Here is a 24,430-nt window from a genome sequence, read left to right as displayed (position 1 = left end):
AAAGGAAACAAAAAGCTAGATCAAAAGCAATGTGGGGAATTAATGTGGAGAAGATGAAAGGGAAGGAAACGAACAATAGGGTTGATGTAAGTGGAGGATTAAGTAAAGCAGAAGCAATCATTTTTTATGGGACAGATGAAAAGAAATTGCAAATAATTGTTACGGGAGGTGCAAGTAGTGGCAAGTTGAAAATGACATGTATTTAATGGCCGTATGAAAACGAGGGCTTGTCCATGATTTGCGCTATCATTCATTTCCAAGAAGTAGCTTCCTAATAGCTCTTGTAGTATCATGTGCTGTTCTATCAATGGCATTCACAAAAGCTTATTGGATTCTTTTGGAAGTTAAAATACCATGCTAGTATCATTCAACATAGTTTAGCTCCGGATAACAATTTTATTTAAAATATTTGAAGCCAGCCAAATCTTCCATTCACATCTGCTGACCCTTTGTACATGTAACACTAGGTTAACTAGCTTGCTTAAAGGAGCGTTTACAGACACAGCTCATGACTTGGTACAGCTGATAATGTGCAATGATAACAGCTGATAACTGCAACTTACTCTGAAAGTTCCTAAAATACAGGATAAACTGAAATTACTGTTATATCTGGTTTTAAGCATGCTAAACGCTGTTAATAATGCCTTAGGATTAAGGAAAGCCTGTCTTCCAAAACCACGCAAAAGGCTGATGCACTGCTCTGTTATGAGGAGTAATTTGGGAAGAATCAGGACTGGGGTGTTACTGTGTTTCCTGGCTGTCCTTTGCTGCGTCCCACCTCACACAGAGTAAAGGAGCCCAAACCCTGGCTCTTGGATATCAAGGTCATCCCAGTCCCTCACAGAGCAGCCACAGTGCTGCAAAATATCTGTATCCTTGTGCTTGGGAAAGACAGTGGAGGAAAATCTGAAGGGATGGTGCTACCTTCTTTCTTTGGTCTTTATCCCACAGCTAGTAGGGGAAGCCCTGACCAGTGAGGCAAAGGTGGCATTTGTTCCCAAGGAAAGTTTCTTGTTCATTGGCTTAAAAGATTCTTCTTGACTCACCCTGGTTTTTCTCCTTAATTCTATCCTATTACACCAGTCAAGAGCTCTGATGATTACACTTGTAGGAGTTTTTCACATCATTATTGTTATTCCTGCCTGTCCTCTGTTTGCCAAAGTCTGTCTGTAAGTCACAGCATTGGACATGGTGAAGTTGAAAGGGAAGGAAGTGTTATGGTGTGGGGTTATGTAGGTCTGCATGCTGGCCCTTTTTTCAACTCATTAAAGCCCACCTTCAGTCCTTGTTGCTGTTTCTGTGCTGTCCTTGATTTGTCCCCACCTTTCCATACCACTTATATGTTTGATTTTTTTAATGTGTTAAGTTAGCTTTGTTAACGTGGCTTTCTAGGTAGGGCCTCTATATAGCCAAGGACTATGATTTTCCTGCTCTGTGATCATATCCCTTGCCTTTTTGATCTGGAGTTACACTGGCTATTTTGGCTTTTTAGTGAATCCCAAATTCATTTTTTTGTTTGCTGGTGTTTTCTTTTAACTTTTCTGGGATTTTTTTCCCCAATGTTTCTAATTTGCTTTTGTAATTTTTTTGGAAAAGTTTTAAACACTTTTAAACACTTTCTGTCTATTTTTTCACTTTACCAACTTTTGCACTAGTACAGTATTACACTTCCTATTGATATACTTCCATAAAACCTCTCTTAAGCTCTTTAAAAATATTAAGGAAGTCTTAACTTTTTTGCTTTGGCCTTGCTTTGTTTCATTGACCATCTCTTAAATTTCCCATGAGCTGCATTGATTCTTTGCATTTTAGGTGTGACCTGCTGAAAGCTCTGGTTCTTCAAGGAGTGCCTTGTGCAGTTATATTTTTCTCTTATTTTCTGAATTAAAGCTCGTACAGAGCAAAATCTTTAATGTGATCTTTTGTCTTGTGCCTTCTATTCTCTATGATGCTTCCAACTACTTTTTGCTGTTATGTCAAAATTAAATCTTGTTTCTTGATGAAAGAGAGTGAATTTCACACTTCATAAAAGGTAATGATCAGCTGATTGCTCCCCCATATCATGTCACTGGAGGTAAACTCCAATTGTTTCTACACTGTATGCATATGCTAATGCCTATACTGTCTTTGTAGTATCTGGGCAAGTCATTTGGACCAGCTTACTGCTTTAAGAGCAGGGATAACCCTGGCAGAGAGTTTACTATGAAAATGGGAGCAGAATTAGTTCAGAGGCATTGCATTCGTTGCATTGAGCTCTTCTGTCTCTTGAAAAGAAGGAATTTCTCTTAATGCAGATTTTCTTGTTCTTTGGTCCCTGTCTGGAGCATCTCTGTGCTCTGGTGTGGGGACCATTTTAAGTGATTGAGACAATGGAATCTTTATACCAGTGCACGAGCTTCTCTGTCTGCTATGTAGGATGTTTTCTGCATTGCATGTTAGACAGAGCCCAGACTGCACAAGTTTACTGGGCTCAGAAATTAGTTCCTTTTTAAAAGTGTTATGGAAAATGAGGAAAATGTTAGTATCTCTGGGGACTGCTCGGGGTTTCAATGTGGAAGTGTTATGATCCACAGGTAAGCTTCCTGCATTTTCCCATCTTTGTAATTTCACTGATGTTTTGTGGCTACATTGGAGAATATGAAATGATTGCTATTAGACTGAAAGATTCTGTCTTGTCTTCTAAGTTTTTAGAAAAAAGTGATAAAAAAATAGGTTAAGAAATATTAATGCAGTTTCTGAAAGGTCCCAAAAATGTGCTTAGAGAGCACCACAGTACGACTCTATGAAAGATAAGTTTTTTATGACAAAACCTTTGAAAAGTCTATACACTTCCTGTGGTCTTTAAACCTGCAAAGGCAATAGAAACTGTAGTATCAGGATGTCCTTTTCTTTGCTGCCTGAGAATTGGATCTCATGATTGTTTTGTATTGTCTGTGTGTTTTCTTCTAATCTAGTATCTATTTGATATCTTTAGAAATTCAGTGTTGTAGTAAGTATGCAGCTATGTGTGGTATCTGCATACTTTATTTAGGACAGTGTAAGACTTAGTCTGTTCTTTGTGACAACTGTTATAAAGATGTATATTTTTTATTGACCCAAAGTCTGAATATTTATAGGTGATTAAAATAAAGAGGTTGTTTAGCAAGTGCTGATTGCAATTTTATAGTTACAGTATTGTGATCGCTTCATGAGGTTTCTCTGTTGAGGAAATTATCTTTGATGCTAAAGGATGTAGGTAATCTGTCTCTACTGCCAAATTATTTCAGGGTGTGCACTTCACTTTTTCCCCTACGTTTACGTAGATTGGAAAACTGAATGTTCCAAACAACTTGTGGAACAGTTTCCATATCAACTTTTATGTGCTAAAAATGTAATTAAGATTGTTCAACCCAAAACATAAAAAAAGAACTAAAATTTAATTTATATGGCATTTTTGAAGGAAATACTGTTTCTTACTTAACCGGTTCTATTAGCACAGTGAATTTGAGTTTACCATGGTAAAGTCAGGAGAAAGCCACGGTCACCTATTTAAATGTAAGTAGCTGGAACCATAAGGAAATACCGAATTTGAAGAGGTGTCTGTTCACAAACAGTACTTTTATGCCTTTTGAGTGAATTCATGGTAATCAGTTAACATAAACTATGCAATCCCATTAACTGCTAAGGTAAATAGCATTAGATGTAAACATCTTTTTTTACATTGCTACATGACTCGATTTGTTCTGCTTATGGAAACACTTCAAAACTTTTTAGCATTTCCTCTTTTGTGTAAGTGGCTTATGACTTCTGATACCTCATCTTCTCCCTGCTGCGTCAGCTTTGTGTCTGCTCTGCGCACTTATCCCTTGTGCACTGGCCTATGTTCTTCCCTTTTCTATTTATCACTGACACCTCTGGAGCAGTGACGTTCTTACTCCCTTTTCTGGGCTTATTTTAAAAGCTACAGGAGGGGTTTCTAAAGAGGAAATATGCCTACTGTTAGTCCTGGTAATTCCTTACAGTTCTTGCTTTTCCCTGTAAGATGGGTGGTGTGTTTTGATAAAAATTAGTATTATTGTTCTGGTGCTGGTCAAATACGCCTAAGAGATGATTCAAGTGTGTGGTTGGGGAGCAGGGAATAGTGGAAGGGATTTGGTAAGCATCTGATGATGCTATCACTTCTGACCAGCTTCTTGAAAGTCATCAGTTAAAACACTTGCATTGATTTTAAAGTTATTAAACTTGGAAACTAGCTAAACAATGGGAATAGGTTTACAGGTGGTTTTTTATTGTATCTGGTCTCCTTTTCCTCAGTGCTTATTTTTATTTAAAAAGTTAATGTAGCTTTCTAATCTTCTGGTTGTAAGAAAGAAAAGGTCTTTGTACAACTTTTCTTACACTTGGGAAACCGTATAGCTAGTTGAGCTGTTACCATTTTATTTTTTTTCCTTAATCCAGTGGATTGGTACAGCATACAGAAGTGTTCCCTTTGGCTATTTGATTGAAGGGCATACTTTGGATTGCAGATGATATCACAATAGATTTGGCTTTAAAAATAATCAGGTTCGATTCTATGATATCCTTATTGTCCTGAAGCACCTGGGGCAGTTTGGGGAAGATACACAACAACAGATCTTTTGCATGTAAAGCTTTTAGTTTAAGTGGTGAGTAACCTTGTGCTGGGGATATCTGAAGGACTAGTGCTGACCTATATCCTGTTGTGATGGCTGAGTGCAGCAGGTTGGAACTTGTGGATGAAATCCATATCCAGTTGCCTACTGTACTTTCTTCTCGTCACTACACAATGTCAAATCAAAGACACGTTTTTCTCTCTCTTTTTTTTTTCTGTTGCTTATTCTAGCTGTTTACTAACTTCAAGGTAGCCTTGGTGCCATGGTAGTGTAAAGGGAAAAGTAATTTAAATCAGTGGCAGACTATGTCCAGTGTGAGCATCCACCCTACATAACTAGGCTGAGGCAGAGTACAACTTCCAAATATAATAAAGTGATACTTTTCTTTCTCATTAGCCATTTTGGAGCCTGCTGATTTTGTTGGAACTCTTTGTCAAGTTGTAAATGGTGTGTGAAATAAAACACTTCTCAGTTGATGGAAAATGGTCCTCATGGTTTCAAATGCTCTTCAAATTGCTTTGTTTAGACCAGTCATGGAAGTCTACCTAATGCATAATGCTCAGTTTAGAAAGGAGATCAGTAGGAACTAATACTTTTTTTTTTTAAAAAAAGGTTTTCTTTAAAAAAATAATCTTCCTAATTTATATTCTCTGATGATATTTTTCCAAATAGATACCTGGGTAGTGGTACTAGGAGTTCCTTGATAGCAAGTATTAATTCCCACCCCTCTCTCCCAGTTAAGAAAAAAAAATAAATAAAGACTTGAGTTATGTATAACTTGTCAGCAGGACATTGGCAGTCAAGGCAGGAATTCATTAATTCTTGACTCTGAACTTGAGATCCAACTTCTAGTGATACAGTGTCTCTATTTAAAAAAAAAATAAATCGGTTCTTAGCTTGTGTATCCTTATTGCATAACTTTCAGTAAATGAGTATAGGTATTAGATGAATGCTTAAAAAATATTCAAAAAGTGTTCTTAGTCTAAAAGGATAGTATGAGTTTGTTGTGTTTTATAGTGGCACTTTGGTATGATAATGTCATTTGACTCTTCCAAGAATTTATACTGTCAAGTGGGATAGGCCTTGAGATCCCTCTGTGCCTCTGCAGTGAAAGAATGGAAACTCCACAGCTGAAAGTCAATTTAGGAATCAAGCTTGCTTAGTGATTTCAGTATGTAGGCATGAATCATGACTTAAAAGCTACTAAAACAGCAGTGTCTATCTTATCACTATTTATTTTACCAACGTGTTTTTAACTCCCAGCATAATCCTCTTCATGACCCAGTTTCTGTCATTGGTGTCTGTGCTAGACCCCTTTTCGAGATAGAAAACGAGAATATCCCAAATGCGTTATCCTGTCAGCCAACGAAAGTTGAGTGCAATGCAACTTTGGAAGTGTCCTGTATGCACCACAGCAGTGCTGTTTCAACCACCTGCATCGTTTTCTAGCCATTTAGGAGCAATATGTGGAGCCAGGCTGGAGTGTATTTAGCTAGGCAGAGCCAGGGTGTTTGTCTCGCTAGAGCAACTAGAGAAGGAAGGCAAGTCGTATTCTTTCTTCTTTTCCACATTGGTCCTATAGCAATAGATACCATATTCCCAGAACCAGCTGTGCTTTTTGTATCTGAAGCTGTTGCCAGCAAATGCCAATGATTTGTAATAGCTGACTTATTTTCTTGCTGTATTTTTAACTTTTTTTAATAGACTCTAGTGGTTTCAGGCAGGTTACAGATAAGGGATGTCATTTTAGTAATGACTCCACAGAGAATTGAAGTAATAAAGCATTTGCCACAGTGGAGCATTTTTGCTGCATACAGCCTCTCTACTAGGTTTTCCAGAGATCGCTTCCTTGGTGAATGCTTGAAGAAAGCCCTTGCTGATTAGAGGTGATGAAGGCCATGCTTCTGTCTTGTTTTGTTTTGATTCTGTCATAGTGAAGCTGAGGAACTGATACCTGTTGTGTTCTCCTCTCTTTGGTCTTTAGGCTGGCCTACTCCCGTTTCTAAAATGAGATATACCAAACCAGCTAATGGTAATTTGCATCTGTATGTGCTACTTTAAAGAAAAGGGAGATAACTTGTATGTGTGCACATGTGCTTGCTTATTCTAGTGGTTATGGGCTATTTGCTGCTCTTGTGACTAAGGACTGCCCATCCTATGAATGTGCTTAATACTTTGAAAACGTGAAAGAAATGATGGCGCCCCACACAGTGCCAAAATGTGTATTTGAATTAAAAGCCCAATAATTCAGATCTTCTGGTCTTGTTCATAGCAGGTTGAAGGCTGCCTTGATGACACTTAGAGCAAATGAATTTCTCTCCTGCAGTCATGCACTGAATAAATTGATCTAGTTTGATACAAAAGGATGTGATCTATTATAAATAGTTAACAGAACTTTCTTTAGGACAAGTGATCTATAGACTAGAACTCTCTCTTGGGGTCTTTTGGAAAAGTAAGTGCTGATATGAACAAAAGGAAATTTTCTTGTTGTTTCGTTTGGTTTTTTTTTTTTTTTTTTTAAAAAGAGGCCTTTTTAATGAGATTGAAACTCAGACTTTAACTTCCTTTTGAAAGCATCTGGCTAACCACTTGAAAAGTCCAAAAAGCTAACCTTCCAGTCACTTCAATGAAAGAAGAAAAAAGGTCAGTCTGTTAATATGATGTAAATATATTGTCAATAACTGCAAGCTAGAATTGGAAGCTAAAACAACTGGTTAATTTGAATCAAAGAAATTTGCTGTCATATGAGCACCAGTGAATTCAGTTTTTATTTAAAAGCTATTGTTTCAGGCTTAAAGGGCTTTCTCTTCTCTTTAGACGTTTTTGAGTTTGTTGATACACTACACTGTTGGCGACAGCGTCTCTCTGTCCTATTTGCTTTCGTGCACTTTTTTGGCAGCTAATCTTGCAGGCTTTTAGACCATTGCTATTTATGATAAGTGAAACTCATCAAGATACTTCAGTGTGCTAAAGGAAGCAAATTTTTTTCATGTGGCATTGTCAGAGGAAAGCCCCCAAAATAGTTCTCTATGGAAACAAAAGAACGAAGCCTACCTTTTTATGGCATTTTCAGCTTTTATTCTTTTTTTAATTGAGATGAGGCCTATCATCTTGAAAGTGGTGGTAATGTAGATTTCCCTGAAAAAGCCTCTATGACCTGTGCATGTGAAATTGAGGTTTTAGTGGCAGTGTTGTATGCAGGCCAGGGCGGTGATAGTGGCAAAGGACTGGCATATGTTCCTGGTGTGGATGTTACTCCCATCAGTGTCTTCAGATACGTGCTGGTGTCTGTATGCACCACCACTAGCACAAGGACGAGCACCAGCAAGTACGTTGTATGCAAGTATGAGTGGGCAGAGCTTAAGAAGCAGAGATGCGACTGAGTGCTTGGAGACTGGAAGGAAGCTCCTCTGCTTCACCAGAGTGAGAAGACCATCTATGTTTGTAGATTTACTGTGGGTATTGGGAGGGCAAATTCTGAAGGGTGTTTGGTCTTACTGGTTGGTATTGGTACTGGATGGGCCAGCTGGTGTTGACACAGGTGGATCTGCTATTTGCTGTTGAGGAGGAACTGTTTGAAGATGTGATAATGACAGCCTTGACTGTGACAACTGAAATAAATGACTGGTGTTCAGGATCTTGAAGGGAGTGGGGAACAAGTTTAGCAGGGTACAGACCTCAGACTTCAGGCTAGTGGACCTCAGCTTATTCTTTATTTAGTGAGTTGGGAGAATTTGATGGGAGAAAGCTCTAAAGAGCAAAAGAGCTCAGAAAAGCTGTCAGGTCTTTAAGGACAGCATCTCTTAAATGCAAGAATACTCAGGAAAATAAACAGCTTTATCAGGAAAAAAGAACAGGTATAATGGCAGAGCTCCAATGCAAAAAGACAGCATTTGAGATGTGGAAGCAGAGAAAGGATACAAAGGAGGAATTTAGAAAAATTAGTCTGAGCATGGAGGGATGGTATTAGGAAAGCTGAAGCTTTACCATACTTGAAGCTTGACAGTTGCAAGGAATGTTAGGAGCAACAAGAGCAGCTTCTACCATTGCATTAGTAATAAAATGCTGAAAAGGGGAACTGCTGCATCAACAAAAGGATCACAAGTGACTTGGTAACAGCAGACACAGATGAGCCTGGGACACCGAGTGACTTTTTGCTTCAGTCTTCACCCGCAAAGTCTCCCAGCCCTCTGTTACTAGTGAAAGAGTTCAGGGTGGAGGCAGGTGCAGATCAAATCAACAATTGGGAGAGTTCAACGCATGGAAATCCATGGGACTAGACAGACTGCATCCAAGAGTGCTAAGAAAGCTGACTGATGTGATAGCAAGACTGCACTCTATACCTTTGAAAGGTCATGAAGGTTGAAGCAGGTCCCTCATTGCTGGAGAAAAGTAGATGTTGCATCAGTTTGCAGAAAAGGCCAAAACCAAACCCTGTGGAACTACAGCCTGGTCAGCCTCACTCCATTCCCTGGGAAGTTAATAAAGTGAGTCCTCTTGGAGCCTATTTCTGGGCACATAAAGACAGTGATGGAGAATAGTCAGCATGAATTTATTTACTGGGAGCTGATCAACCTGACAGTCTTCTGTGATAAACTGACAGGATTTGTAGACTAGGGGAGGGCACTGAATGTTAATTTACCTTGACTTCAGTAAGTCTTTTGACACCATCTTGCGCAACCAAATGGAAAAAAAGCCAGTTGAGTGGTCAGGCTCAATGGGTCTTGGTTAATGGGTTGTACTCAGAGGTCACCAAGGGGCTGTATTGTGACTAGTCCTGTTCTAAAACCTTATCAATGGCCTAGAGGAGGCAATGGGAGTGCACTGTCACAAAATGTACAGAAGACCTAGAATTGGGGAAGCTGCTCAATACATTCAAGGGCAATGCTGCCACCCAGTGGGACCTAGACAGGCAAGAGGAATGGGCTAATGGGAACTTTGTATGGCTACACAAAGGCAATGTCTTTCTTGTGGACACAGTATCTAGACGTGGTCTGAGTTTGAGTAGAGGGGGCTAATCACTTCCCTCCATCAGCAGATTCTACTTTTGTTAACAGAGCACAGGGCGCTGTTAGCTGCCTGTGCTGCCAGGGCATGCTGCTGACTCATTCATGTCCAGCTGACATGTCTGCCTACATCTCCCAAGTCCTCCTGCACAGAGCTGCTTCCTAGCCTGTGTCATTGCAATGGGCTATTCCTTCCCGCATGCTGGACTTAACAATTTGTCTTGAATTTCACAAAGTTTCCATTAGCCCCTTCCTCTTGCCTGTCTAGCCCCCCAGAGGTGGGGGTTAACTGCCCCAGTTTTGTGCTGTCTGTAACCTTGATGAGAGTACACTGTCACCTCTTCCAGGACATGACCCTGAAAACTGTCAAGTGCTTTATGGATAATGAAACCCTGGGACAATGCAGTCCAAAGAACAGGAGAAAAGCATATACAAGAAGGAGCTTAACTAGTAAAAGCTGCCCACATGGAAAATCTTTATGGGTTTCTTAGCATTTATGAACAATGTGAAGTACGATTTGGTTTACACTATTTCCTAACATGGCAGATATGACTCCCCTTTTATTCAAGGTCTTTAAAGACAATGTAAGGGAGTTGGAGAAAATTGTATAGGAAGACCCAGTAATTGCTGAGACAGCTTTGCAAGTGACCACAAGTCCTTACAGCCTCCAGATGGCTGGTAATTTTCATGATAAGGAAGTGTGTTCTGGTTATTAGCTTTGGGAATATATAGAGATGCAAAATAGCGTTTGAGCTCTCCTGACTGGGAAAGAGGTGGTGTTTTTTGGGGTTTTTTACATTGAAGACTAGCAAAATATCTTACAAAATGCCAGGAGTTTCATGCATATTGCTTCTGAAGTGAGCCTTAGACTCATCAGCCCCATAATGACTTTGCTTTTATTCCTAAGGATACATGGGACTGCAAAAGGTGAGGGGTAATAGCTTTGGCACAGGATGGTTTTTGCTTGCCTTTTCCATTCCATGTGCTTCTCCATTAGACTAGATGAGAGTTTCAGGATTTTTGTGAAAAATGTTTGTGGACCAGAAGCTGCTTTGTCCAACTCAATTTGGTTCAGTCTGAGATCACTGCAGACTAACTGTTACTGAATAATGCTGCCTACAGCTGGATCTTCTTTTGCCACGCTGTGCTATGAGCCCTCTGCCCACCCCCTCTTCTGCACAAGAAGCAATACTTACCCTTTACCTGTCTGATAAAAATGAAAATAATCTCCTTGTTATTTTGGCATGGGTGATGTTGTATAGCAGCAATGGAGGTGAAGATGCTTCTGCCCAAGACAGTTACTTTTCCCAGAGAAGAGGACATCTTTACTTTGTATAGTAGGAAAGTCCTCAAACGTGTATGCTACCTCACATTTACAACAGTGATGCTTGCTACCATTGTTCCTTCCTTGCAGGATGATTTTAAGTTTTCTGTTTGTAGAGTCCTTGCTACTCACTGTGCCTTAGATTTACAGCTAATTTAATGCCAGTTGAAGGTCTTGCAGTCTGTCACACTGAATATTCATAAATATCCTGTGAATAGTAATACCTTTTTTCTTGAAAGGGAGCATTTTTATGGAAGGCTGTCTTGATCAGAGAAAAATTTCAGCAAGGCCAGTCTGCAGAGGATTGTTTTTATTTGGCTGATCTGATTGACTAGGGAAAGTCATCACTTCTGCTGCTGTAGCAAGAGGTAGAGTTAAGGGGTGTAAGGAATCAGGGTAGGGGTGGTATAACCCAGTAGTTAGGGTGAGGACTCCCTAGGCTAGGAATTATACCAAAAGCGTCAAGTTAAAGTTGGGTTCAACACTGTGATGGGAGGCAAAATTGGAACCATGGGATTAAGGTAGCAGATTTAAGTTAGTCAGAATCAAGGCTGGCATGAGGAACTTCAGGCATAATGTTTTGAAGTATCAGGCAGGAAACAACTGCTCGAGCTGCCCTCTAGTCTCCTGGAAAACCACCTTCGTTTCCAGGAGAAAAGAAGTGACATGTGCCAGATGTATGCGAGACTCTGCATTAGTAAATTAACAGGGCTATAACACTCAGGCTTGTGCTGCCTCCTTTAATTGCCTGACATGCATATAGAATGCCAAATGATGTTCTCTAAAGGAAACTGAATGCAGATTATGCTTTGCAGCTCTTTGCACTATTGGTTAGCTGGTACCTATCATGCTGAACATCAGGAACTGAGTCCACAAGAGGTGAAGGGGCTGCTACTTGTGTAGTTCAGGTGCATGCCAGCAAAAGTCTGCAAAGTTGTGACAGTAGAGTAAGCTGTTGACCTTTTTCTAACATCGTGTCTTGGACTTGTCATTCCTCTTTCCGAGACCTCATTTACAATAGCTTTTGAATTGGAAATAATTGTAAAGGGGGACCACGGCTGTTTTTATCTTTTATGTCCTTATACAGGGACAAACAATCCTCTTAAAAAAAAAAATCTGCCACTGCCATGCCACGTTGATGTAGAGTAGCAATGGTTCAACCAACCATAGTTGCTACAGAGTAATTCCCCCACGCAACACACAACGATGCGCATGTGCACGCATACATACTCGTGCACACGCTTGGAACTGAGTAGTTGAGGATAAAGCTAGATTAAATAGCCGAGGTGTAAAGCACTATGTGGCCCACTGCATGAGTGATTTGGCTGGGGTCTCCTCCCTAGAGTTCTGGTGTTAGTATCTGTTGAGTGATGATTTGTTCCTGGCTGGTTTATGAGCACAGAAACAAAATAAACCAGGAAATAGTCAATATAACTCTTAATTAGTTGTCTCCATGTCCCCCTTCACCCCCCCAAGACTAAAGCAAAAATGCCCTGATTTTATTGTAGTGTTTGTTAGGTTCTATTATCATTTCCATTGCAAGAGGAGGAATGAAGGCAAATGTGAACTTCTGAGAAATTCTTTGAACATCTTACCTATTCCCCTGCTTCCACCAACTAACCTTGCTTGGCTCTTGGCTGCCGAAGGAAAATTTCCTCTATTAGGTAAAACATTGGTTTGATTTCAACTGCCATCTCTTTTCTGTTGTCCCTCCCAACCACCACTTTCCCCTCGTTTGTAGTGGAAGTAATATACTCACTACATGGTAAATCTCTTGCCCTCAGTCCTTGTTCCTTTTCTCTGATGGCTTGACCTCCTGATTTTATCATCCTACCATTTAGAGCAGAGATAGACAGCTTCCTTGTGATCCTCTTGGCTTCACGTCATCTTCTCCAGTTGAAAATACCATGGTGAGTCCCAGGTAAAAGCAGCTAAGAGCCTATAGCTTCATTCTGTGTGAAGACTGCTGCAGGTTACTTGGTATGCATTATTTCAAATAACACTGCCCTGCCCTGGCCCTTTATTCTTTCTTGAACGAGGAAAATATAACAGAGGCAGTGTATTATCTTCTAGTTTGTTTTTTTTTGTTGTGCATAAGCAGCCATAGTGTTTCTAGAGTGTCACAATTTGTTTAGACCTACTGTTTGACTGCTTGTGTCTCTTCTTTCAGGGTGGTTTCCACCAGAAATTTTTTTTATGCTAATGTAATCTGGAATTGATGGCTAGACTTGTATGGACCCTTGTGGGGGATTTTAAACACGTCATTTACTGCTGTGAGCACACTTGGCCTACTTTTCTTTTGTTCTTCTATACAGTGACAAAAAACCTAATGATTAAATTGAGGTCTGTTGTGGAGATATCAACTTGCATTGTGCCACTGGAACACTCTTCACGAAGACTATGGGTATTGGCTATAGATTTTCTGTGAGTCTGTGTGTAAATCCCACTGTGTAGCAAGCGTGGTGTACAGTTGAAGTTGTTTTGATGGTCAGTAGCCTGGTATGCTTTCATAGCATCTCCCCTCCTTCCCTGGAGAAACATGGTAAATGATGCTTTCAGACCCAGGCTCCAGTGCAGTTGTAGCGATAGTGACAGACAACTTTTAAAATAACTGCTTCACCAAAGTTCAATTGCTAATCAAAGAGAGATGAGACAGCACTGGATTTGTTTTTCTCCATTTGGAAAGTCTTTTTCAGATGTTTCTGCTGTTCTCAATAAAGGCAGTATCTGCTGATTCAGGTTTGCTGAGGGCAGGCTAGGTTCACCGGTGTGTTCCAGCTGCTTTGCAGTCCTCTGGCAATGCAAACCAGCTGCAGGTCTGGTTTAACTCACGCCGGGTTTATGGCTGGTTTGCATCACTGGAGCAGTGTAAAGTACCTGAAGCATGCCAGCTAATCTGGCCTATTGGTGAACCATTACAAATGACTTGTTTTTCATCATGTTCCTTACATGTAACTTCATTTATAGTTAAAGCCTGTAGAAACTGTATCACTAAAAGACAGATTTTGTGTTCTAAACTGAGGTCTATAAAATTAGAGGTTTTTTAAGCCAGAGCTTTTTCTTCTCAACTGAAATAAAATTATCGAATTACACACTGCTCCTCTGCACTTCTCTGTTATGGATTTATTCTAAGTTACACTAAGATTGCAGCTGCCTGTTCTTATTATAAAATGAAATAATGATTAGTCTGAGATCTAAAAGAATAGGCTTTATTTTGAAAAATGTGGGCTCAGCTTTTATTCTGAAAGTAATTTTCATCTAGTTTACTGAGAATGTATGCAATATTTGTGTCATTATCAATATGGTCTGTAGTTTACTGATTGAAAATATTTTGGAGATTTTGAGAGAGGAAAGAAATCAGCCAACCATTATTTTTCTCCTCTTTATAGTAAAATATATAACTAAAATAATATTTACCTGCCTTGGATAGCATGATGAGTGTTCAAAACATGCCACAAATATTAACCACTAATTATATTAGTCCATATGTAGTATTTTTTTTATAATCCAGGTTTTCCTCTGAGGCTCTTACAGGGTTGAATGGGTGATGTGTGTTTTAAAATAATACTATACAATAGAAGAATGATAGAAATATCATTACAGCTACTCTGATCTACACTTTCTTTATGCTCTACATCTAGAAATATTTTTGTATAAGGATTATGGGATATTTTTAAAAAATCTTGCTGGATAAATATATTGGTAATGAAGTCAGAAATTGTATTCCTCTGATCAGCTGTGTATTGGAAGAAAACATGACAGAATTTGCAAAGTTTTTCTACACTTCGAGGCAAAGCACTGAAGAATTAATTACTGCTTCATATTAATTAAGATAACAATGCAAAACCCTTCATTAGAAGCATAGGAAAAGTTCTTCCTTGGTCCTTGGAGAGAATATTATATGCAAGCCCTGTTGTGTGGGTTGCAAGGTGTCACTGGAATTTATATGCATTACTTGTCTAATTGCAGTAAATGTAGCATGTCCAGATAGGTTTAAAAGTTGGATGGCTGTTTGTTACTTGCTGGAAATCACTTGAAACCTTGCTACTCAGAGGCAGCTGTTCACAGGTCCTTCACCTCTCCCCAGAGATAGCTGGAAGACTCTGTTGTTGGACCCTGTCTTTTATGGCAGAAGCAGTAAACATGACAGGTTGTTTGGGAGCCATCTGTTTTAAAATGGTTGCTGCTTTGTATGCAGTAATGAACTTGAGATCAGTTTTCTGTCTGTCTTCATAGTAACAGCCTTGTTTGGTGTCACAACAGGTGGAAGTTGATGGGATGAAACTAAATGTGACCAGCGAGTGGAACCTGGCTTCACCCTTACTGTCTGTCACCATTGATGGCACTCAGAGGACTATACAGGTAAACTCACCAACGCTTCCTTTGTAGAGCTGACATAACCAGAATCCTTTGGGTGTACAAACAATACTGATAATGTGGGGTCTAAACTTGCTGCATCATAAAAATTACATTATGTTGTGCAAATAACGTAATCTTTCTACTTTGAATACATAACAGAGCTTCAGAGGAGTGAACTTGTCTCAAAATTAGAACTTATCTAGAATTTTGAATGTTTTTCATTTAAAGAGAAACTACTTATTGTAGACAGAAATTCACCCCACTTTCTAGGATCTCTTTACTTACTGGATGTGAAGAGATACAGTTTCTTAATCACTTAAGAAATAGCAAACAGATTACAGTTTACAAAAAGATGGGATCGTGCAATAAATTCTCTTCCTTGTGTTTGTATCGCGTGGTTTTTCTACTTTGGGCCTTTGCAGATTGAAAGTCACAGGATAGTGCATCTCCCATGTGACATGTTTTTACATATACTTTTAAGAAATATGTTAAGTTCCATGACTTGAAAAGAAAAATGTAGAAAAATCCCAAACCCATTTTTTTAAGAAGAGGTCTAAAGAGATTAATGTATGTTGTTCCTTCTGACCACTAATGTGTTTGAAAACAACTCCAAACAAAAGTTTGTACCTTTCCCTGCCATGCAAATTTTCTGAAGGTGATGCCAGTCAGGATTTGTATATTTTTTGAGAAATCATTCATTTATAAGTATCTATTGAACCTGGAAGCAGTGAAAGGAAACAAAAAAAAAATAAAAACCTTTTGAGTTTTTAGAATATTTTTCTACATACAACGTTATCTGTTAATTTTGTATACTTTTATTAGTGGTCAGATTTCTGATAATTTACAGTGAAATATGTTAATTTATCTTTTTAATTTTTTCATTTTTACGCCTGGTAAATTACCTGAATGGAAATGTTATTTTTGCCATGGCTGAATTTAAAAAATCTGCAACTTGAAGAGAAAATATTGTATATTACAAAGATAATATTGACTGAGAGTGAAATTTTGAGTTGGCCCAAGTAAATTCTGGGCTTAAGTTCTGTAAATTTCTCAGAAGGTTAATGCCAGCTTCAGGGCTTGCATGTTTCTAAAATAATTTTGTATTCTGAAGTATATTTTTGTATTTTAATACTGGTCCATTTTGCTGCTATTTTATAAAAGAAATTCTGATTTTGAGTAGGAAACAATACTGATGTATGAACATACAAAAATTTCATCTGTCTAGAAAAGCACTATATTTACAACAGATAACTGTATTCAGAAGCCTCATTGCAAACTATATAATAACTATATGACTGGATATGGGTCTCTATATACTAATAGTAGTAAGACTGATTAACTAAAAATGTAGTATATGAACTGGCACATAAAATTAATGATGGTGAGATCTGAATATGCTTTCTTCTAGGAGCTGAGCCAGCAATACTGTTGCTTGCACTCCCTGAGTACGACCAAATTGTATGCAATACTGCAGGGCTAGCCACAGCAGCAAGCAATGAGCTGGCTGCATGGTATTTATCCAACAGAATGTGGAATAAGCACATATGTTGTTTCTTTCTCAGATGTTATCTATAAGTCTTTGCTTTTAGCAAAGAAACCCAGTAGCTTGAAAAGTTATTAATCTTTTAGAGTATGTATGTAAATTTATGGGAACCTTAAACTTGACCTCTGGTATCCACTCACTGGAATCTAAATTGGTTTTTTGGTTATATATTTCTCTAGATTTGCCCCACTGCAAGAACCAAATTAGACAAGTGTATTCCTGTAGGTCAATTTGTCTCCAAAAGCAATTGACCCCTAAGTCTTGAAGTATCTTCTTTCAGCAAGACTTAGCCCTAAAGCCATTTAAGCAACAAATATGGATGAATCGAATAATTCCAGCTGTGCTTTATTAATTTTCAGCCAATCTAATTTCTCTTCATAGTTGGTTTCATTCTTCTAAATTTGCTCAGCCGAATACAGTCTTTGTGAACATTATATTTCTTTGAAGGTTTGATTTATGCACCTTCGGCTCGATCCTGCAGTCTGGCCCCAATCCAGCAAGGCACTTAGGCGTAGAAGCAGGAGATAAATAATTTTGAAATGTTTTGGTTTAAAATGTATTTATGTAAATTATAGTCTAGACATTAAAATTGTTGCATATCTGTCGCATGTTTAAAAATAAGTAATTAAGCATGTTCCTGTATTTCCAGTCCTTCTGAAGGCTCGATGTATATTAGAGCAAAGCAGAGCATCAACTCTGCCATGGAGTTAAGAAGGCCTATGAGTTTAAAAAACAGGTTTTCTAAGGCTATTTCTAGAGTATGGGACCTGGGAATGCATCTGAGCACCCGAGAAGAGGTATGTGCCCTGGTCGCAGTCTGTCTAGGGCATATCAGGGCACAACTAGGATGTGTGGCAACCCCATCCCTCCCGCTCTTGTTTCCTTTGCGAGGAAGCCCATCTGTGTGCAGCAGATGGGCACTGCAGAGTGCCTGGCCAGGTCCCCAGATGATAGAGGGACCAAAACCCTGGGGTATACTGCAGATCCGTTTGGCTGCAGCATGAGGGCTCTGAAATCTTTGTGCTGCTTTGGATTACTGTGAAATACATAAGATACTGTAGAAGGTGATGAGCAGGTGAGAACTTGGGGTCATATGAGCAACAGATTTCTATGATACAGTCTCCGAGAATGAGGGTGTGGGCTGACCCCATAGCATTTCTTGAAGTACACAGATTCCCTCATGATTTGTTGTTGCTTTCAGCAATTCCTCGGCTAGTCCCAGTTTCTCAGCATTTTCTCCACTACGACTAGACTCTACCTCTCATTGAGAGAGGCTGAATTTAACGCATTGTGAAGTGTAGGATTTTGTTCACTAAGCAAATGAATTTTTTGTGTGCAGAAATACTTTGCCAAAATGGTTTCCCCTACCTGTTTCCAAAGATGTTGGTGGCTCAGAATCTAACTTACACCTAGCTGTTGTGAATTTGGAATCTGCCTTTGCTGAAAATCGGAGAAGTAACTGTAGGCAGGTGGTTACAATATGTCTTCCTGAGGATTCAGATTTTAAGAGATTGGCTGTTATTTAATTGAAAATACATATTTAAAACATATTTGTATATGAAACATGACTTGAATGTTATAGCCTTCCAGGCAATATTTAGAGTAAAAATGAACAAATAAATGAGGTGCTTAATGATTACTGTGAAGAGTGAGTGGAAAAGAGGAGGTTGGTCAAGTTGTGGAAAAGAACCACAAGAACTCCAATAGAAACTGAAAGTGGGAATGGTGGTTCAGAATGGTATCCTGGAAAGTAGCAACAGTTGGAAGAAAGGCAGCAAGCATATTTTGGGACAATGAGGGCATTTTTATCCCTCTACTTCTGCTCCTATGTACAAGTAAGCTGGATTTCAACAAGCCCTGTGCCTGCAGAAGTCATCATCTATGACCTATTCTCTCTCCCTGTGTGTATGAACTGGCGAGCGGGTGGAAGGAGAGAAGGGAATAAGCTGCCTTTTTCATAGAGCTGGGCATCTCTTTTTGTTCCCTCATGTGAACCACAATCCAAGGGGACCTCAAGGTAAATCAATTATTCCATGAAGTCCAGCAGATGGACTTGAAGCTAACTGTTCAGTCTGTCTTTACAACAGTCAGGTTGCAAGTGGGTGCCTTCTGCTGGGACACTGTGCAGGAAGATCAGGTACTGGCAGAGAGAGCAAGTTGCCCAAGAAAAATGCATGTAGGAGATCCTCAAGCCCTCTTTGCTTTGGCACTAGTTGTGTTTGGGCAAGTTCTCAAAAATGGCCCTACTGACCATTCAAATTCTGAGGCTGTTCTATGGCAAAATCACGTGGACAAATTTTATAACTCCTTAATGCTGTTAAATGCTCTGATTTCCTCGAACCCATCATCAAATGCTCAACCCATCCTTATATACCACTTACTTGCAGACAGTTCCCTATAGCAAAAGGATTCTGAGCCAGAAGAAATTATTTGTCACTGTCTTTTGCCAATACTTTTATACCTCTTCATCGTATCATATGCACCCAGTCTTTCCACGGGCATATTGTCAGCCCACGCTGGTTTCACAGCTCTGCTAGCTTGCTGTAATTAAACCTCCCACCTTCTCAAGGTAGTGCAGGCATTCTGCCTGGAGCCTGGAAAACTCTTGGTGGCTTTTGGCAACTTCAGCAAAGCAGTTTTACAGTGGCACTGGTGATACCTTCTCTTTGTATTTCCTGACGTTCACAGGATTGGTCTCTGCTGAACTGAAGCTCTGTAGGACATGGAACAATTGGATGAGGTCCTGAGCAGCTCCATATTACTTTGACATTAACCTTGCTTTGAACAGGGAATATGACTACCTGGTTTTCAGAGATCCCTTCAAGCCTAACTGTTCAGTGACTTTGGATATCCCAAACTCTGCAGTAAAAAGGTCTTTATCAGTCACAACAAGGTGTAATTAAGAGAGTAATGGAGTTACTAAACAAGAGCATGATCCTGTAAAGCTGAAATCAGTCTCAAGCTTCAAGTGTTTTTGTGAATGAAATAGATAAAAATTTATCAGTGGACTTTTCTCTGCTTACAGTGTTACAGGGAATTCAGTGATGGCATCACTTATTATTTTTTCATTTAATTTATTGATTGCATCAACAATTGCAGCAGGAGGAGTATATTCTACATCCTGGGACATGACAGATTTAAGTGCTTCTCTGATACAATGTTTCTTTTGATTATTATTTTGGTTTATAAGAACAGAAAAACCAAAAATGCTGTAGGTTATGAAGCCTTTGTTCCTGGGAAATGTCTGATATTCTGGGAAACATCTGACAGGAGAACAAAGCCTATGCCCAAGTATTCATTTCCTTCAACCCTGTGGAGACTTTTTTCAAACGTGTAATTTTTTTTAGGAAAATTACCTATATATATTTTTTCTACTGTTTTGAGATCTCAGATGTAATCTGTGATAATGATATATTATATAGGTTTCAGGTCTAAAGTACCATTACTTCAGCACACTCATTTTCTTAAGCCCTGAAAATGATTTTGGGAAGCTTTAGTGAGCAGTGTACATGACGACTGCTCGACAGTCTGTTCTTTAGTGCTGTGCAATTACTGCACACACTCTGCTGTTGTCATTTACCAGTAATTTCACAATTATTTTTGCTAGGTTGTGCCTAAAAGAGGGACACACAATGGTTTGCAAACAGGGGCAGACATTTGGATGTACTATATCCAAATAGCTATACTGTTGGATAAAGAAAAGCCAGAGTGTGGGCCCCAGCACTGGGTTCCTAATGACCCGTATTGATGAATTGGTAGCTCTCTCCTTGGCTTTGCTTCAGCCTGTTCCAGTTATGGCTGACCTAGACAAATCTGGTATAGATTTATCCTGTGCTGTATAGACCCAAGCAGTGGGACTGAGATAGTCATTGTCATTTGGCTTTGGGACCAAGTATCAGGCCATGGCCCTCCTTTATGTAGCAGTATAGAAACACAGGCTGCCTATGTTCTCCTGTTTGCTCATCTGAGAAAACAGCGCTCAGCCTTGAAACTCCAAAAATGATCAGTGGATATGATACAGTGAAACTGATTTTTATTGCCTCACTTGACGCTCTCTTGGTATTTGAGGTAAGTTCAAACAAAGACTCAAAATTCACAGCTAGAAGAGAAATACAAAAGCCTATTGCATAGTGTAGTATACCTTGCTATGTTTCTGGCTTTTAAATTTTTTTTGAAAGTATTAATATCTGTTGGTCAGCTCACTGTTACTGTTACTTCTTTCCTTGCAGTTGCACAAAGACAACCATAGATTTCGGCAAGTTGCTTGCTGCAGCCGTATTATTGCTTAATAATTGCTGTGACAGTGTCCTTTAGCTTCATTTGAATTCCTCCTGGTTCCTGTATTGGAGGAGACTGAGCAGTTGATCCTTACCCACTGCGCTGGTTTTGGCTGAGGTGGAGTTAATTAACATGTGCCATAGATGGCACGAATGTGTGTATTTTCCAGCTACTGAAATGTGCTCATTTCTGGCTGCGACCTTCATTTTATTTATCAGCTCATGCTAATAGAGGAAGTCACCACCTCCAGCTAGTTGAGTTTCAGAGAAGGCACTGTGTACAGTGCTGTTTTGCATCTGAAGTATGGCTGTAGCAGACATGAGAAGTTGTGCTGGTTTTGGCTGGGATAGAGTTAATTTTCTTCACAGTAGCTGGTGTGGGGCTGTGTTTTGGATTTGTGCTGAAAACAGTGTTGATAACACAGGAATGTTTTCGTTATTGCCAAGCAGGGCTTGCACAGAGTCAAGGCCTTTTCTGCCTCTCACACCACCCCACCAGCAAGGAGGCTGGGGATGCACAAGGAGTTGGGAGGGGACACAGCTGGGACAGCTGACCCCAACTGACCCAAGGGATATTGCCCTGTAATACCGTATGACATCATACTTGACATACAAAGCTGGGGGAAGAAGGAGGAACAAGGGGACTTTCAGAGTGATGGCATTTGTCTTCCTAAGTAACTGTTATGTGTGATGGAGCCCTGCTGTCCTGGAGATGGCTGAACACCTGCCTGCCCATGGGAAGTAGTGAATTATTTCCTTGTTCTGCTTTGCTCATGTGTGCAGCTTTTGCTTTAACTATTAAACTGTCTTTATCTCAACCCATGAATTTTCCAGCTCTTGCTCTTCTCATTTTCTCCCCTGTCCCAAGTGGGAGGGAGTGAGCGAGCAGCTGTGTGGTGCTTGGTTGTTGGCTGAGGTTAAACCACAACACCCACTGTGTCCATGCTGCTTGTATCCTCAATCAGTTGCCTCTCTTCAGTGGTGCGGAGTTGTTCCTTGCAGAGAAGCCTGTCTTTGTTGCTCTGTGAACGTCTTCCATTCCTGTTACCTCCTTTCTGAGCTGTGGGGACCAGAACTGTGCTCAGTGTTAAAAGCATGGGCAAAGCTTAGACTTCTGCCATAACTTAAAGGTGCTCACTAATTTGTTATCTGTTCTCATTAATAGTGTCATATGTTTCTTTTGGCTTTTTTGACCCAAACTAAGCTTGGAGCTGATGTTCCTATTGAATTAACACTTGTGGTTGGTAACTGCTGGGGAAAGGAGGGAAACCATGTGAGCAAGGGAAAAAAAGATGAACTCTTGGCAAGGAGGCTTCACTAGGAAACTTTGAAGATGTGCCATGTACCAGGGCACAGATTTTGAGGTCTTGGTGTCATCCTTGGCAAACAGCATAACTGTTCTTGTGGGTGGAGGTGGATCCTTCCCAAAGGACCAGGCACAGAAGCAAAGAAAAGTCATAGGAGGAATTTTGAAACTTCATCAGCATACATGATTCTGTGCATATCTCCTAGGTGTACTTGGAAAGACCTGAGTGACCTGCATTAGATAATTAATAGATAATTCAACTTGCTGAGTTTGTGAAAGAGTCTGTACAAGAAAACTAGTAATTGTACTGCTTAGGTTTCATCCGTTAATCATGAGTGATCTAAGGAAGGACTGAGACTTCCTTTATTTCCAAGGGTTGTTATGGAAAGTGTCTAAAAGCCGGCCTTTTTGCTGCTTCTTGCTATAATTGCCAGCAATGAGTATTAAAACAAATATTGCTATTATGGCTTCATTGAAATGGGTGTCAAAACTTTTAAAATTAATAGTTTTAAAAATGAGCCCTGAATGCATGTATGCCTATACAACAGCAGCATGCCCAGCTCCTGAGTCATGGAGCCTTTAAAAATATCAGATATCCTTTTCTGTCATACCAGAGTATTTGTATTAATGTCTACTTTAAATAGTAGGTAGCTGAATCTCATGAGCGGTCTGCAATTTGTGTGAAATCAGTTTAACTCAAGGCCGATTCCACATTCTTGTCCATGGTTTCAATGGAGAATGTGTGAATGGAAGGGGGAAATTCAAGGAAATAAAAAAATAAAATTACAGATTATTGCTGCCTTTTTTTTCTTTTTTTAATTGAGCAGCAGAAGCAGAAAGCACATAACATCACCCTTACTGATTCTTTCATGAAAATGAATTTTTAAATTATTATTATTTTTAGAGCCAACAAGGAAATGAGTGATCACTGCTATCCCAAATCAGTGAATTTACTATCTGCTTTTCAGAGAAAGATCTCCAGCATTAAAACTCTGTCTACAAATGACATACTTCTCCCTTTCTTTAACCTAATGGGATTAGTACTATCCTGTACTACTCAAGGGGTTAATCAAATAATGTTAGGTGTCACAGTACGTTATACCATATTTTTTTCCAAAGGAGCTATGAATTTTAACGTCAGATAATATTCAGGATTAATATCTATAAGGATTCACCTAAAGAAATATTGAGAAGGATGTGTGTTTCCATTTTTATGTTTATGGGAGAACAGCAATTCCTAAGCACTCTCCTGTCATGAAATCCCAGGCATTCAGAGAATGGATCTTTTTTGAAAAGTAGTAATATGGTGCCTCAGCCTCTTATAAAGGTGCAGGTGCAGTTTCTCTGTGTGGATTGATGCCCTGTAAGCCATTCAGGCTGTGTTTGACATCTGTATTGGTACTATTTGGGAACAGATTCCATTTAATCCCTGGGAAAGAGCTGAGGTAGAGTCCCTGGGAAAGAGCTGAGGTAGCTTGCAACAGATGCTGGGGGAGGCTGGTGTCTCAGCATCCTGGCAGGATCCCTTTTAAAGGGAAAGATTACTTCAGCATAGGACTATTTACGCTGGTCTTGGACATCTTTCATGTGTTAAAATGCTTCATACACAGCAGGACTTGATCACCTTGTTCCCTGCTGGGTGACTGCTGCCCTTGTAACAACCTGGAGAACGTGGACGTGCCCTGAGAAAGAAGAGCTAACTGAGGATTCATTTTCTGTAAAGCGTGATCTAAAACTGATAATGGCTAAGGGTAGAGCAGCACACAAAATCGAGCTGAGTTTCCATCTGTAGTTTAATGCACTAAGGGGAGTAAACGATGGCACCACCAGTGGAGAACACTGAATTGTGACAAAAGTAGAGTTATCCCCTAAGTGGAAAGGCTTGTGAGGCGGCACAAGTGTGAACATACAGTGCGATGTAGACAGTCTCCAACATACGAGAAAGCTTTGTCACATTGCTAGTCTGGGATCTCATCCCTAGACTGGAATTTGGCATAGTGGAAAG

The 24,430-nt window shown here is 39.6% G+C and overlaps 1 protein-coding gene across 1 annotated transcript in view; it reads left to right on the top strand.

Moving 5' to 3' along the window:
• LOC104529133 (propionyl-CoA carboxylase alpha chain, mitochondrial) overlaps positions 1–24,430 on the top strand; it is a gene marked incomplete at both ends in the record, with an annotated part of 179,698 nt that overhangs the window by 149,923 nt on the left and 5,345 nt on the right. The window contains one exon of the mRNA XM_010173337.2: positions 15,204–15,302. Coding sequence (XP_010171639.2) covers positions 15,204–15,302 — 99 coding nt within the window. The remainder of the gene's footprint in view (positions 1–15,203; positions 15,303–24,430) is intronic.

This window comes from Antrostomus carolinensis, unplaced genomic scaffold (assembly GCF_000700745.2).
Source record: "Antrostomus carolinensis isolate BGI_N321 unplaced genomic scaffold, ASM70074v2 scaffold238, whole genome shotgun sequence".
NCBI lineage: Eukaryota > Metazoa > Chordata > Aves > Caprimulgiformes > Caprimulgidae > Antrostomus > Antrostomus carolinensis.
Note: the sequence above shows the minus strand (reverse complement) of the source record. Positions and strands in the feature narration are given on the sequence as shown.